At 43.1% G+C, this 16,297-nt stretch overlaps 1 protein-coding gene across 1 annotated transcript in view; it reads right to left on the bottom strand.

The window, feature by feature from the left end:
- Window positions 1-651: 651 nt before the first annotated feature.
- The window catches only part of LOC135515751 (ras association domain-containing protein 8-like), a 32,297-nt gene continuing 16,651 nt past the window's right edge, over window positions 652-16,297 (bottom strand). The window contains exons 3-5 of the mRNA XM_064939460.1: window positions 14,377-15,308; window positions 4,753-4,882; window positions 652-4,472 (exon numbers count right to left, since the gene is read on the bottom strand). Of these exons, the coding sequence (XP_064795532.1) occupies window positions 4,357-4,472; window positions 4,753-4,882; window positions 14,377-15,308 (1,178 nt within the window). The 3' untranslated portion in view covers window positions 652-4,356. The remainder of the gene's footprint in view (window positions 4,473-4,752; window positions 4,883-14,376; window positions 15,309-16,297) is intronic.

The following is a 16,297-nucleotide window of genomic DNA, read 5'->3' as shown; positions in this document are numbered from 1 at the left end:
CCTCCCGTGTTGTTCAGGGAGATCTGAAAACGTTCGGTTCAAGATGTCTTTTTAATTGTGTACAATTAATTGTGTAAAAAATGTGGGCACAATCAGAATGTTGAAGATCAGAATTTATGTTAGAGCAAGGTATAAACAGACTTGATTCAATCTGTATTGCAGAATGATCGCAGAAGATTTGCGTTATAGCGCGATTAAAATTGAAAGGCACTGTTCCTGCGTTTGCGGAGACTGTGTTCATGGTAAACACTGCATATGTCGACTCAATCGGAAATAACCTTTAAATTTGAACACAGATCTTCTGTGATATGGATTGAATCCAGCCATAGTCTATACTTTTCTCTCCCAGATCCGCAAAACCAGTGGTCCAGGGTTCAAATCCATCTTTTCTTATGTGTTGGATTATTGAGATACATACACACTATGACTCAACAAATCTGCCAATCCTCAAAATCATTTGTGGACAGACAAGATTGTAGCTTCTAATCCTTTGTTCCTAATTTCTTTACATTTGGTAATAACATTCATTGAATGAGTCAGCTGTGACACAATATTAGTGCTGCAGGACAACAAAACAAGTTCAAATATTGTCTTTTCATTTGAGTTGAAATCTGCTACAACACAAGGACAAACTTTCAACACTGGTCTAAATGTATTAAGCATTTCATATAATATCAGTTTATTACAATTGATGTCATGGATGTGGCAAAGTCATTTCTCTCAGATGTTTGTGGGGAAAAAGAAGTAGAACATGTAATTCTCATACATGACAGCTCCGTCCGACATGTTGGCAGAACTTCCTTCCAATCATTTACTCTTTGGGCTGGTTTCCCGGACATATCGTCAGCCTAGTCCGAGACTATAAACTGTGTTCACGGGCGATTCTCTATTGAACGTCCATCTCAATCCAAAACTAGGTTTAAGGCAGGATTTAATCCGTATCGTTGAAGAGCTGCGCCACAGAGTTTCTAAACCCAGAGACTTCCGGGAAAGCTTGCGAAACAGACCAAGCAAACCAGGCTGTGGTTTGAGAAGTCAATGAGAGAAGTGAACAATTATGAATTAGTTCTCAATTTAAAGGCACAACCTAGCTTCGAGGCAATATTTTAAGAAATTGAACATGTTATTACTCCAACCTCGTGAAAGTGACAAACTGACACGTTTTTATTTTTGCGCCTTTGATTTGAGACCCGCACATGCGCAGTACGGTGAGAAATGACCGTTAGACCCGATGAAGTGTTTCCAACGTTGCCATGACATCGCCTACAAGTGTGGGCAGGTATTTATTTTGGAGAAGCAGTTTATGCTTACGTTACTGTCTTTGGCTGCACAATAGAAATGTAAAGGTAATGTTCCCGCGTTCGTGGAGACCGCATTCATGGTAAACGCTGCATATGTCGGCTCAATAAAAAATGATATAAACATTTCAATCGCTCTAGAGCGCTACAGATTGAATCCAGCCAACAATCTGTGTCTAGAAAACCGTTGATTTCAGACATGTTTACGAAGACAGGCCCTTAAAAGACTTCTGAGAACACCATACTCAGTTGGTGCAACATTTAAGAACAGTCCTAAAAGATGCGTAGATTAGTTTTCAGTGCAGTCATTCCATGTCATTTCAGCGAGCAATGACACCCACCATCTCAGATTGTTCAGAAATAGTTTGTTAGAAACAGGTAAGATTGGTATTCCTAAAACATTATTTTATTGAAATAGAATTTAATAAAAAATAATGTTTCAGGAATGCTAATCGAATCTGTTACTCACTACAGAAAAAATGTCAGAAAAACCTGAGATGGTGGGTGTCGAAATCCTCGTGCTTTTTGAGGTGAAACGACCCTGCATCTTTGGGACTTTATTCGTAGGTTGTGTCTAATAACCACCATTAGATGGGGCACTTTTTAGGGTTTAAAAACCCTATTTTTTTTACAGTTTGCATTTCGGTGTCCTCTGACATATTTGAGTGAATGCACTGGTCTGGGACCAAGACATGCCACTGTAGAAGACAGAGCCATGCAGTCAGTAACATACACTGTGATAAACATTATACTTCCATACTTATAACTCCACTATCATCGTAAGCCTCTGGTCATTTCAACAATACAAAAACATCAATGAAACCAAGCCATCAGTGCATGCACCAAGCTGTCCACAGAGTAGCAGGATAAAACCAAAGTTAATTCATATTATGTACAACTATTGTCTTTGTCAGCATTATGCATTATTTTAAATATTGTAAAAATATTCCAATACTATGTAGTGATTATTTACAATTCAGTAAGGCATGCTAATAGTCTACGCTGTGTACGTTGTTAAGCGCCATTGTTCTTGTGTTAGGTGGTTACAGTTTGGTTATATTTTGACGACACAGCTCAACCCTTCATGATCCAAACTAGGACATCAATAATACTGAATGGAACGAGCTTTAGGTCCGTCTAATGACCTTGACGTGCGTCCACCGGCTTTGCTGTTGGTGGGGTTCCCTGGTATCAACTAGTCCACAACCAAATAACAACCTTTTATCTCGCACAGTCCTCTCCACCGGCTTTGCTGTTGGTGGGGTTCCCTGGTATCAACTAGTCCACAACCAAATAACAACCTTTTATCTCACACAGTCCTCTCCACCGGCTTTGCTGTTGGTGGGGTTCCCTGGTATCAACTAGTCCACAACCAAATAACAACCTTTTATCTCACACAGTCCTCTCTCCACGAGGCTGAAGAGCCACAGAGTGGAGTTCGATCTATTGACAGATACATTCACAGTCCAATAACTCTCTCCGTGACAAATGCATCACTTTTAAAGTGGAGGCAGATACAGTGGCCCCTGTAAAGGTATTTACAGAGCATGTTATGTTTTAACAAATTAAGTACATTCAGGTTGACCGCCACCAATCACATTGTCTAACTTGCTTTGGTTCATGTGAGACATCTTTTTAACTTCAGAAAAATTATTAGCCATGTAAGACAATAGACAAACCAACAATTATTCAAGAGGTTACATATGATAAAAGAAAACCACAACACAAACAAGACATTATCTCTAAAAACTAAGTGGTAAGTACAAATTCTACTACAGGCCCTTCCAAACTAAAAGTGCAACGGTAAACTTACAGCATACTAAAAGATACCAATGATGAAAGTGAGTAACCACATAAATTGCATAATGTAATATTTTTGCAAGTATAATCAATATCAAATGACCAATATTAAGATCCTAGCGAAATCTTTTATGAGATGTATTCTGCCACTCAGTGGCAGACCAGATTATACAGCTATTGACATCAGTCACAAAAATAAAAAAATCACAAAACTGATCAACAATTAGTCACTAGACTGCTGTGTTGACCATAAATGGTGCATCAGATCTCTGGAGCATAGCTGCCATGACTATAAGTATCTGTTATAACAGCCTTTACTGTTCTTAAAGTCTTTAAGGCAGTCAGATATGGCTCTGCTACACACCACAGCTCTCACACAAGGTGGCCTATCTGTATAAAATATGGTTTTCTGACCCATTCTGTTTCTGTAACAAATGGCCATTAGACTTTTGAGACCTCTGTCTTTGTAAATCATGGTTGTCTGAAGATATTTTAATTTCCTCTATATCGCATGATCTCCAAGGGACTTTCTTTATCTCAACCCCTACAAACAGCTGGATTTCCTCATGGTTGGCCAGGGCCAGGGGCAGCAGTGGACTCTTTAGTTAAGTCATCACATGACTGTGATTGTGCACTTTACTAGTCCATTAGCTTGCTATATGAAGGTAACAGAGTGCTAGGTGGTGTTAATACTATATTTCTCGCATCTACTCAGTCCTTGTAGGTCTTCGAGAGGAAATAGAGAAGTGCACAGAGGTGAGGCTAAAACGTTCTGTTTGAAATTGGGCCTTCTGTACCTCAAAATATGCATGACTGTTTAAAAAGCATAGCAAGAACATGGTCGAGCTCTCCAGCTTTCTACCAGTGGCAGAACAGCCAAAACAAGGCAAACATTCTAAATCCTATAGTCTTGACAAAACTGTTGGGGGTCTCTGTGTGTTCTCATAGAAGATGGAGGAAACGCAGCAGAGAGAAGGGGAAGGATGGCATTGTGGGAGGACAGGGTGGAGATCAGAGGAGGCTAGGGGATGAGCTGCCAGCGCAAGTGCTCATTGTAATGGTTGTTTCCATGTGTTTGGTACCATTCCATTTATTCCATTCCAGCCATTACGTTGAGCCATTCCTCCTATAGCTCCTTCCACCAGCCTCCTCTGGTGGAGCTCCAATAGAAATAAGAGATGGCTCCTCCAGGGGAGAAGCCGACTCAACTCCAGCATAGGGTCACTGATGGTAGGCAGCAGAAGGTAAAGGTCAGGGGTCAGACGTAGATGCCCTCATGGTTGAAGCCTGAAGACACTGGACTCTGCAGAGCTCGGAGGTTGCTGGGGAGGAGGCGGGAGGAGCCCAGACGTTTCAGCAAGCCTGATTGGAGGTCTGGAGAGAGAGGGGAGGAGGAAGTCATCAAGAAGTCTATGTTGTGTTATTTTAATTTTAAATTATATTTCTTTACTTTCAGGTTGAGCATTTAGTGTGTAGATTAGACTGTGGCGTGACAAAATGTAACATTACTATCCAAATAAAGAGCTTTACAAAAACCTCAGATGGTTTACTAACTTCCAGTAGGGGGTAGTGTTGGATAATACAATGTTTGAAATGTCTGAGCCCAGATTGGGCAGAAAATCTGACGAGGAAACTTTGTAATGCTTGTGTGTACCTGTGTTATTCTCCTGGTCAATGGGCTGGGCTGGTAGAATGCTGACCTTGGTGCCAGTCTGATGGATGAACTGCTGAAGGTTCACCTGTCTCAGCTCCCTGGTCAACTGCTCCAACTCCTGCTCCTTCTCCTGCAACAAACAACCACTCAACTAGTCATTTACTTCCCCTGCAGTTTCTACTGTCAGTTCCACTTCCCTGTATACTCGGTTTGTCAACTGATGGGGCCCACCTGGCCACTCGTGCCTAACAAGCAACTTTATAGATTCATACGATGTTTAAAATATATTTGTATCTTGTGGAATTGTATTCCTTTACATTTAAGTCTATTTGAAGGTGGAATTGTTGCATTGAGAAGAACCTTTAAAATCAGACAGTTTACGGTTACATACATATTGCAGGTGGTTAAACCCAATAAAGGAGCAGTCATTCTAGGGCCCAGCTTAGGAAGAGTTGTTTCTAGGGAAAGAGTAATGTAAGTCTGGTGGAGTAGATCTGAAGTTCTTTTCAGGCCCCAAAATCACCAGTAGTATATAACTCACCACCCGAATCTTTAAAATAACTGTTTTACCTCACGCCCACACTATTGCTGCACTATTGCTGCATTTAGACAGGCAACCCAATCAGGCAGATTATTTCCACTAATTGGTCTTTTGACCAATCACAAAAGATATGTTCACATCAGCTCTTTTTCAGAGCTGATCTTATTGGTCAAAAGACCAATTAGTGAAAATAAGATCAGTATTTGGCTGCCTGTCTAAATGTAGCCTGTGTGGTGTACTCCACCCTGTAAGTAAACGTTACATCATGAGGACTAATAAGAGGCCTCCAAAATGTTCCTACTAAAAACACAGGGCCCTTTTCAATCAAACACAGTAACTTCAAAAACATTCTTCCCAAGCAGTGAGAAACCATGCTTAAATTAATAAACAGTTATGTTGTATTGTAAACATGGTTTTGTCAAGGACATGAATCCAAACTAATATAAATTCAGCGCCAGACGAATGTAAAATATATATATGTAGTACCAGTCAAAGGTTTGGACACACCTACTCATTCCAATGTTTTTCGTTATTTTTACTGTTTTCTACATTGTAGAATAATAGTGAAGACATCAAAACTATGAAATAACACATATGGAATCATGTAGTAACCAAAAAAAAAGTGTTAAACAAATCACATTTTATATTTGAGATTCTTCATTGTAGCCACCCTTTGCCTTGATGATAGCTTTGCACACTCTTGGCATTCTCTCAACCAGCTTCATGTGGTAGTCACCTGGAATGCATTTCAATTAACAGGTGTCCCTTTTTAAAAGTTTGTTTGTGGAATTTTTTGAATTAATAATGTGTCAGTTGTGTTGTGACAGGGTAGGGGTGGTACACAGAAAATAGCCCTATTTGGTAAAAGACCAAGTCCATATTACAGCAAGAATAGCTCAAATAAGCAAAGAGAAATGACAGTCCATCATTACTTTAAGACATGAAGTTCAGTCAATCCGGAAAAGTTCAAGAACTTTGAAAGTTTCTTCAAGTGCAGTCGCAAAAACTGCCACCTTTATTTAACCAGGTAGGCCAGTTGAGAACAAGTTCTCATTTACAACTGCGACCTGGCCAAGATCGAGGAAAGCAGTGCGACACAAACAACAACACAGTTACACATGAGATAAACAAACGCACCGTCAATAATACAATAGAAAAGTCTATATACAGTGTGTGCAAATGTAGTAAGATTAGGGAGGTAAGGCAATAAATAGGCCATAGTGGCGAAATAATTACAATTTAGCAATTGAACACTGGAGTGATAGATGTGCAGAAGATGAATGTGCAAGTAGAGATACTGGGGTGCAAAGGGGAAAAATAATAAATAGCAATATGGGGATGAGGTAGTTGGGTGGGCTATTTATAGATGGGCTACGTATAGGTGCAATGATCGGTAAGCTGCTCTGACAGCTGATGCTTAAAATTAGTGAGAGAGATATGAGTCTCCAGCTTCAGTGATTTTTTTCAATTAGTTCCAGTCATTGGCAGCAGAGAAGTGGAAGGAAATGCGGCCAAAGGGGGAGTTGGCTTTGGGGGTGATCAGTGAAATATACCTGCTGGAGCACGTGCTTCGGGTGGGTGCTGCCATGGTGACCAGTGAGCTGAGATAAGGCGGGGCTTTACCTAGCAAAGACTTATAGATGACCTGGAGTCAGAGAGTTTGGCAACAAATATGAAGCGAGGGCCAGCCAATGAGAGCATACAGGTCACAGTGGTGGGTAGTATATGGGACTTTAGTGACAAAAAGGATGGCACTGTAATAGACTACATACAATTTGCTGAGTAGAGTGTTGGAGGCTATTTTGTAAATGACATCACCGATGTCAATGATCTGTCATTTTTACGAGGGTATGTTTGGAAGCATGAGTGAAGGATGCGTTGTTGCGAAATAGGAAGCCGATTCTAGATTTAATTTTGGATTGGAGATGCTTAATGTAAGGCTGGAAGGGGAGTTTACAGTCTAACCAGACACCTAGGTATTTGTAGTTGTCAACATATTCTAACACGGAACCCAAAATGGCTGCGCACGTGCGCCATCGTGCATAAATGAATTTTGTCCACCCACACCAAACGTGATCATGACACACAGGTTAAAATATCAAAACAAACTCTGAACCAATTACATTAATTTGGGGACAGGTCGAAAAGTATTAAACATTTATGGCAATTTAGCTAGCTAGCTTGCACTTGCTAGCTAATTTGTCCTATTTAGCTAGCTTGCTGTTGCTTGCTAATTTGTCCTGGGATATAAACATTGAGTTGTTATTTTACCTGAAATGCACAAGGTCCTCTACTCCGACAATTAATCCACACATAAAACGTTCAACCAAATCGTTTCTAGCCATCTCTCCTCCTTCCAGGCTTTTTCTTCTCTGGACTTTACATTGCAATTGGCAACTTTCATAAATTAGGTGCATTACCACCACTGACCTCGTTCGTCTTTCAGTCACCCACGTAGGTATAACCAATGAGGAGATGGCATGTGGGTATCTGCTTCTATAAACCAATGAGGAGATGGGAGAGGCCGGACTTGCAGCGTGATTTGCGTCACAAATAGAACTGACTTGTATTTTATCCCTTGGCAACACAGATGCTCGTTGGCGCGTGCGAGCAGTGTGGGTGCAATAATTGAATAATATAGATATCTAAATTTATGTTGTAATGCTCGAACAGAGTAGTGATGCTAGACGGGTGGGGTCCAGAGTAGTGATGCTAGACGGGCGGGCGGTCGCAGGCAGCGATCGGTTGAAGAGCATGCATTTAGTTTTGCTTGCATCTAAGAGCAGTTGGAGGCCATGGAAGGAGTGTTGTATGGCATTGAAGCTCGTCTGGAGGTTTGTTAACACAGTCTCCAAAGAAGAATCAGAGAATTACCAGCAACAAGAGTGACATCATTGATTTATACAGAGAAAAGAGTCAGCCCAATAATTTTTATTTAAACCAGGTAGGCAAGTTGAGAACAAGCCATGATAAAGTAAAGCAGTTCGACACATACAACAACACAGAGTTACACATGGAGTAAAACAAACATACAGTCAATAATACAGTAGAAAAATAAGTCTATATACAATGTGAGCAAGTGAGGTGAGATAAGGGAGGTAAAGGCAATAAAAAGGCCATGGTGGTGAAGTAAATACAATATTGCAAGTAAAACACTGGAATGGTTGATTTGCAGTGGAAGAATGTGCAAAGTAGAGATAAATTATAGATGGGATATGTACAGGTGCAGTAATCTGTGAGCTTCTCTGACAGCTGGTGCTTAAAGCTAGTGAGGGAGATAAGTGTTTCCAGTTTCAGAGATTTTTGTAGTACGTTGCGGTCATTGGCAGCAGAGAACTGGAAGGAGAGACGGCCAAAGGAAGAATTGGTTTTGGGGGTGACCAGAGAGATATACCTGCTGGAGCGCGTGCTACATGTGGGTGCTGCTATGGTGACCAGTGGGCTGAGATAAGGAGGGACTTTACCTAGCAGGGTCTTGTAGATGACCTGGAGCCAGTGGGTTTGGCGACAAGTATGAAGCGAGGACCAGCCAACGAGAGAGTACAGGTCGCAGTGGTGGGTAGTATATGGGGCTTTGGTGACAAAACGGATGGCACTGTGATAGACTGCATAACAATTTATTGAGTAGGGTATTGGAGGCTATTTTATAAATGACATCGCCGAAGTCGAGGATTGGTAGGATGGTCAGTTTTGCAAGGGTATGTTTGGCAGCATGAGTGAAGGATGCTTTGTTGTGAAATAGGAAGCCAATTCTAGAGGAGAGTTTACAGTCTAACCAGGTACCTAGGTATTTGTAGTTGTCCACATATTCTAAGTCAGAGCCGTCCAGAGTAGTGATGTTGGACAGGTGGGCAGGTAAGGCAGCGATCAGTTGAAGAGCATGCATTTAGTTTAACTTGTATTTAAGAGCAATTGGAGGCCACAGAAGGAGAGTTGTAATGGCATTGAAGCTTGCCTAGAGGGTTGTTAACACAGTGTCCAAAGAAGGGCCAGAAGTATTCAGAATGGTGTCGTCTGCGTAGAGGTGGATCAGAGACTCACCAGCAGCAAGAGCGACATCATTGATGTATACAGAGAAGAGAGTCGGTCCAATAATTGAACCCTGTGGCACCCCATTAGAAACTGCCAGAGGCCCGGACAACAGACCCTCTGATTTGACACACTGAACTAGAGGCAATCATTTGAGAAACCAAGGCTATCGAGTCTGCCGATGAGGATGTGGTGATTGACAGAGTCGAAAGCCTTGGCCAGGTCAATGAATACGGCTGAACAGTATTGTTTCTTATCGATGGAGGCTAAGATATCGTTTAGGACCTTGAGCGTGGCTGAGGTGCACCCATGACCAGCTCTGAAACCAGATTGCATAGCAGAGAAGGTATGGTGGGATTCGAAATGGTCGGTAATCTGTTTGTTGACTTGGCTTTCGAAGACCTTAGAAAGGCAGGGTAGGATAGATATAGGTCTGTAGCAGTTTGGGTCAAGAGTGTCCCCCTGCCTTTGAAGAGGGGGATGACCGCAGCTGATTTCCAATCTTTGGGAATCGCAGACGACATGAAAGAGAGGTTGAACAGGCTAGTAACAGGGGTGGCAACAATTTTGTCAGATAATTTTTAGAAAGAAAGGGTCCAGATTGTCTAGCCCGGCTGATTTGTAGGGGTCCAGATTTTGCAGTTCTTTCAGAACATCAGCTGAATGGATTTGGGAGAAGGAGAAATGGGGAAGGCTTGGGTGAGTTGCTGTGGGGGTGCAGTGCTGTTGACCGGGGTAGGGGTAGCCAGTTGGAAAGCATGGCCAGCCGTAGAAAAATGCTTTATCGGTGGATTTATCGGTGGTGACAGTGTTTCCTATCTTCAGTGCAGTGGACAGCTGGGAGGAGGTGTTCTTATTCTCCATGGACTTTACAGTGTTCCAGAACTTTTTTGAGTTTGTGTTGCAGGAAGCAAAATTCTGCTTGAAAAAGCAAGCCTTGGCTTTTCTAACTGCCTGTGTATATTGGTTTCTAGCTTCCCTGAAAAGTTGCATATCACGGGGGCTGTTCGATGCTAATGCAGAACGCCATAGAATGTTTTTGTGTTGGTTAAGGGCAGTCAGGTCTGGAGAGAACCAAGGGCTATATCTGTTCCTGGTTCTAAATTTCTTGAATGGGGCATGCTTATTTAAGATGGTGAGGAAGGCATTTAAAAAAAAATAACCAGACATCCTCTACTGACGGGGTGAGATCAATATCCTTCCAGGACACCCTGGCCAGGTCGATTTGAAAGGCCTGCTCGCTGAAGTGTTTCAGGGAGCATTTGACAGTGATGAGTGCAGGTCGTTTGACCACTGACCCATTACGGATGCAGGCAATGAGGCAGTGATCTCCGAGATCTTGGTTGAAAACAGCAGAGGTGTATTTAGAGGGCAGGTTGGTCAGGATGATATCTATGAGGGTGACCGTGTTTACGGATTTAGGGTTGTACCTGGTAGGTTCCTTGATAATTTGTGTGAGATTGGGGCCATCTAGTTTAGATTGTAGGACATCCAGGGTGTTAAGCATAACCCAGTTTAGGTCACCTAACAGTACAAACTCTGAAGATAAATGAGGGACAATTAATTCACATATGGTTTAGTTGGGGATGGAAATTTCTATATTTTTGGTGGCCTTCCTAAACCAGGATTCAGACATGGCTAGGACATCCGGGTTATGCTAAAGCAGTGAATAAAACAAACTTAGAGAGGAAGCTTCGGACGTTATCATGCATGAAACCAAGGCTTTAATGGTTACAGAAGTCAAATGATAGTGCCTGGGGAATAGGAGTGGAACTAGGGGCTACAGGGCCTGAGTTAACCTCTACATCACCAGAGGAACAGAGGAGGAGTAGTATAAGGCTAAAGGCTATATGGCTAAAGGCTATAGGAACTGGTCATCTAGTGCGTTGGGGACAGAGAATAAAAGGAGCAGATTTCTGGGCGTGGTAGAATAGATTCAAGGCATAATGTACAGATAAGGATATGGTAGGATGTGAGTACAGTGGAGGTAAACCTAGGTGTTGAATGACGATGAGAGAGGTTTTGTCTCTGGTGGGACAAGTTAAACCAGGTGAGGTCTCCGCATGTGTCGGGTGGGACGAAAGAGCTATCTAAGGCATTTTGAGTGGGACTGAAGGCTCTACAGTGAAATAAAACAGTGAAAAATGATAAGTTCATTAAAGTTACAGTGCCTTGCGAAAGTATTCGGCCCCCTTGAACTCTGCGACCTTTTGCCACATTTCAGGCTTCAAACATAAAGATATAAAACTGTATTTTTTGTGAAGAATCAACAACACGTGGGACACAATCATGAAGTGGAACAACATTTATTGGATATTTCAAACTTTTTTAACAAATCAAAAACTGAAAAATTGGGCGTGCAAAATTATTCAGCCCCTTTACTTCCATTGCAGCAAACTCTCTCCAGAAGTTCAGTGAGGATCTCTGAATGATCCAATGTTGACCTAAATGACTAATGATGATAAATACAATCCACCTGTGTGTAATCAAGTCTCCGTATAAATGCACCTGCACTGTGATAGTCTCAGAGGTCCGTTAAAAGCGCAGAGAGAATCATGAAGAACAAGGAACACACCAGGCAGGTCCGAGATACTGTTGTGAAGAAGTTTAAAGACGGATTTGGATACAAAAAAAATTCCCAAGCTTTAAACATCCCAAGGAGCACTGTGCAAGCGATAATATTGAAATGGAAGGAGTATCAGACCACTGCAAATCTACCAAGACCTGGCCGTCCCTCTAAACTTTCAGCTCATACAAGGAGAAGACTGATCAGAGATGCAGCCAAGAGGCCCATGATCACTCTGGATGAACTGCAGAGATCTACAGCTGAGGTGGGAGACTCTGTCCATAGGACAACAATCAGTCGTATATTGCACAAATCTGGCCTTTATGGAAGAGTGGCAAGAAGAAAGCCATTTCTTAAAGATATCCATAAAAAGTGTCGTTTAAAGTTTGCCACAAGCCACCTGGGAGACACACCAAACATGTGGAAGAAGGTGCTCTGGTCAGATGAAACCAAAATTGAACTTTTTGGCAACAATGCAAAACGTTATGTTTGGCGTAAAAGCAACACAGCTCATCACCCTGAACACACCATACCCACTGTCAAACATGGTGGTGGCAGCATCATGGTTTGGGCCTGCTTTTCTTCAGCAGGGACAGGGAAGATGGTTAAAATTGATGGGAAGATGGATGGAGCCAAATACAGAACCATTCTGGAAGAAAACCTGATGGAGTCTGCAAAAGACCTGAGACTGGGACGGAGATTTGTCTTCCAACAAGGCAATGATCCAAAACATAAAGCAAAATCTACAATGGAATGGGTCAAAAATAAACATATCCAGGTGTTAGAATGGCCAAGTCAAAGTCCAGACCTGAATCCAATCGAGAATCTGTGGAAAGAACTGAAAACTGCTGTTCACAAATGCTCTCCATCCAACCTCACTGAGCTGTTTTGCAAGGAGGGATGGGGAAAAAAATTCAGTCTCTCGATGTGCAAAACTGATAGAGACATACCCCAAGCGACTTACAGCTGTAATCGCAGCAAAAGGTGGCGCTACAAAGTATTAACTTAAGGGGGCTGAATAATTTTGCACGCCCAATTTTTCAGTTTTTGATTTGTTAAAAAAGTTCGAAATATCCAATAAATGTCGTTCCACTTCATGATTGTGTCCCACTTGTTGTTGATTCTTCACAAAAAAATACAGTTTTATATCTTTATGTTTGAAGCCTGAAATGTGGCAAAAGGTCGCAAAGTTCAAGGGGGCCGAATACTTTCGCAAGGCACTGTATGTGCACCTCAGATTGCAGCCCAAATAAATGCTTCACAGAGTTTAACTAACAGACATCTCAACATAAACTGTTCAGATGAGACTGCATGAATCAGGCCTTCATGGTCAAATTTCTTTAAAGAAACCACTTCTAAAGGACACCAATAAGAGCAAGAGACTTGCTTGGGCCAAGAAACATTAGCAATGGACATTAGACCGATGGACATCTGTCCTTTGGTCTGATGAGTCCAAATTTGAGATTTTTGGTGGATTGATTGATCTCCGCATGTGTGGTTCCCACTGTGAAGCATGGAGGAGGTGTGATGATGTGGGGGTACTTTGCTGGTGACACGGTCTGTGATTTTATTTAGAATTCAAGGCACACTTAACCAGCATGGCTACCACAGCATTCTGCAGTGATACGCCATCCCATCTGGTATGCACTTAGTGAGACTATCATTAGTTCTTCAACAGAACAATGACCCAACACACCTCCAGGCTGTGTAAGGGCTATTTGACCAAGAAGGAGAGTGATGATGGTGCTGCATCAGATTACCTGGCCTCCACAATCACCCAACCTCAACCCAATTGAAATGGTTTGGGATGAGTTGGACCGCAGAGTGAAGGAAAAGCAGCCAACAAGTGCTCAGCATATGTGGGAACTCCTTCAAGACTGTTGGAAAAGCATTCCAGGTGAAGCTGGTTGAGAGGATGCCAAGAGTGTGCAAAGCTGTCATCAACATTTTTGGTTACTACATGATTCCATGTGTTATTTCATAGTTTTGATGTCTTCATCATTATTCTACAATGTAAAAATAAAGAAAAACCGTTGCATGAGTAGCTGTGTCCAAACGTTTGACTGGCACAATATATGTTCCAGATAATATGCAGCCCTGTAAAATGGGCTTACGTGTCTTACTTCATTATAATGTTTTCTGCAAAAGGTATCATCACAGTATAATCACCATCATCCATTTTACATAAGGTGTTTGTGTGTCTTCCAATCAATGATAAATGTTGTATTCAACCCTATTTTACAAAAGGTGTTTGTTTATGTACATCATGTGTTGTTTTCAAAACCATTAGGAATCTATGGAAAATTTTAGTGTGGCACTTCTCTCTCTACTGCTTCTGAACATGTTTCATCCCTTAGGTCTTCATCAGTCAAAGCACATAGGAGCATAGATTGCAGTGTTCAGAGTCTCCTGCACCTCCCTAAAACGCTGAATTTGTGTATGTACAATCACTGTTTTCCTATACATTTTTCCTTCTACCAAAGCTGACCTGTAGTTTCTTGCTGGACTGTCCCAGTGAGCGGTCCACTGCCCTGCAGCTGCTCTCCAGCTGCACTCTGTGTTGAACCTGCTGCTCCAGCTCCGCCCTGACCTTCCCCAGCTGGGCCCAGGCCTCCTCCTCGTCCACCTGCCTGCACTGCTCAGTCTCCTGCTCCAGGCCAGCCTCCATGCCCTGGATACGGGTCAGGTACTCCCCCAGTCGGGCTTTACACTCCCGCACCCGTCCAATCAGCTCCTGGAGCTGCTCCCTCAGCTGCCGCTCGCTCTCCTGCTCGATCTGCAGCTCGTTCTGCCAGAACTCCTCCTCGGACATCTCCACCTCATTCCTCCGCAGCTGCTGCTCCAGACGCACCAGCTCCTCCTCCAGCACGCCAATGCCCTCCTGACCCTCGATGCACATGCCAACATCACCGCTCTCACAGCCGTGTAGCTCTGCCTCGGGGCCCTGCAGCCGGTTCTCCAGTAACTGGAGCTTGTCCTTCTGCAGCTGGACCAGGCGCACCAGCTCCCGGGCTGGACTGAGGGGCACAGACACCACCCCCCTGCCCTGGTTCAGTGCTCTCTGCTGCTGCTTGGCATCAGCATCTCTGCCCTTCCCAAAAATATCCCTCAAGCCCTTGGCCGTGAAGGTGAGGGACTTACGCTTGGGCTCCCGACGCTGGAGCGAGCGGTCATTGGCCGATGGGCGCAGCTTGGCCAGAGGAGGCAGGCTCTGGCGGTAGAGGCCGCGCTCGGGCACACGGGATACGCCGTCGGAGTTGGGACATTCGCTGAGGGAGGGGCCGGTGCGCTGGAGAACCAGCTGCACGTCGCTGGCATACTGGCCCCACATGTTGAGGGACACCACAGGGTTTTCATGCGGGGCCAAGTGACGTTCCGTCTCCCGCCATCTCTCGATCAACGTGTACCTGCCAGTACGCCCTGCAAAAAGAGTGAGATAATGATTTGATCAGATTCATTAATTGGAGCTTTACTAAGTAATTGGGCTTAGATGACCAATGTACAGTAGTCACACGGCAACTTTGTTTGCTATTTCTTGCCACATACCAGCCGGTGACCAGTTACATACAGACCAGTAGCTAGACTACACTCTGCAGTAGCAGCAGATTAGAGATCATCTACCATTGACTTTGTCATTGTTATCCCCTCCTGCATTCAGAAACACAGCCACAACCCTAATCTGAACTCTTTACCTCTGCTAAGAACAGGGAAACTCCATGGAAGAACCATTCACAATTACCCCACTTGCTTTCAGACACAGTTTATTGGGTGGGCACTGTGCAGAGTTTTCAGAGTAATGGGTTGTTTTTTCTAGGAAGAACCCAACCGGGATTTCTCTATTCAAATATAGGAGCAGTTGTTCAGTTCCCATTCATGCTAGGGTTGGAGTAAGGTTCAATAAAATTCCTCCAGACCCAAATCAGTGTGTGTGTGTGTGTTCTGCGGCAGTTAAGAGCACAAGCCACAGTCTTTCCCCTCTCAACAGCAGAACCCCTATGAAGGGAGCACAGTTGTCACTACAGCTGAATCTGGCTGAAGACCTTTCACATCAAAGTACCCTGGGCCAGACAAAAGATTGAAAACATACAAGAGAGGCCCTGGACCATAACTCCTGTACTGTTGATGAAAAGACACAGCATTTAGCTGTTAGTCCTACAATCATGTATCTGTGCATGGATCACAATGGAATAGCATGTACAAATCCAATGGATTCATTTAACCCTTACATGCTACCTCTAGGACCTCCAAGTATTTCTCTATAATAAAAATGGCCTATGTAAACCATGACATCTCCACAGAATGTTGGTTCTAAGCAGTGCAAAGTGCAAGTGCAAAACTGTGCCAGTATGAAATGAAAACAGTATGAAATGATAGCAGTATGAAATGACAGCAGTATGAAATGAAAACAG

This window comes from Oncorhynchus masou, chromosome 27 (assembly GCF_036934945.1).
Source record: "Oncorhynchus masou masou isolate Uvic2021 chromosome 27, UVic_Omas_1.1, whole genome shotgun sequence".
Lineage (NCBI taxonomy): Eukaryota > Metazoa > Chordata > Actinopteri > Salmoniformes > Salmonidae > Oncorhynchus > Oncorhynchus masou.
This window is presented reverse-complemented; position numbering and strand designations above follow the sequence as displayed.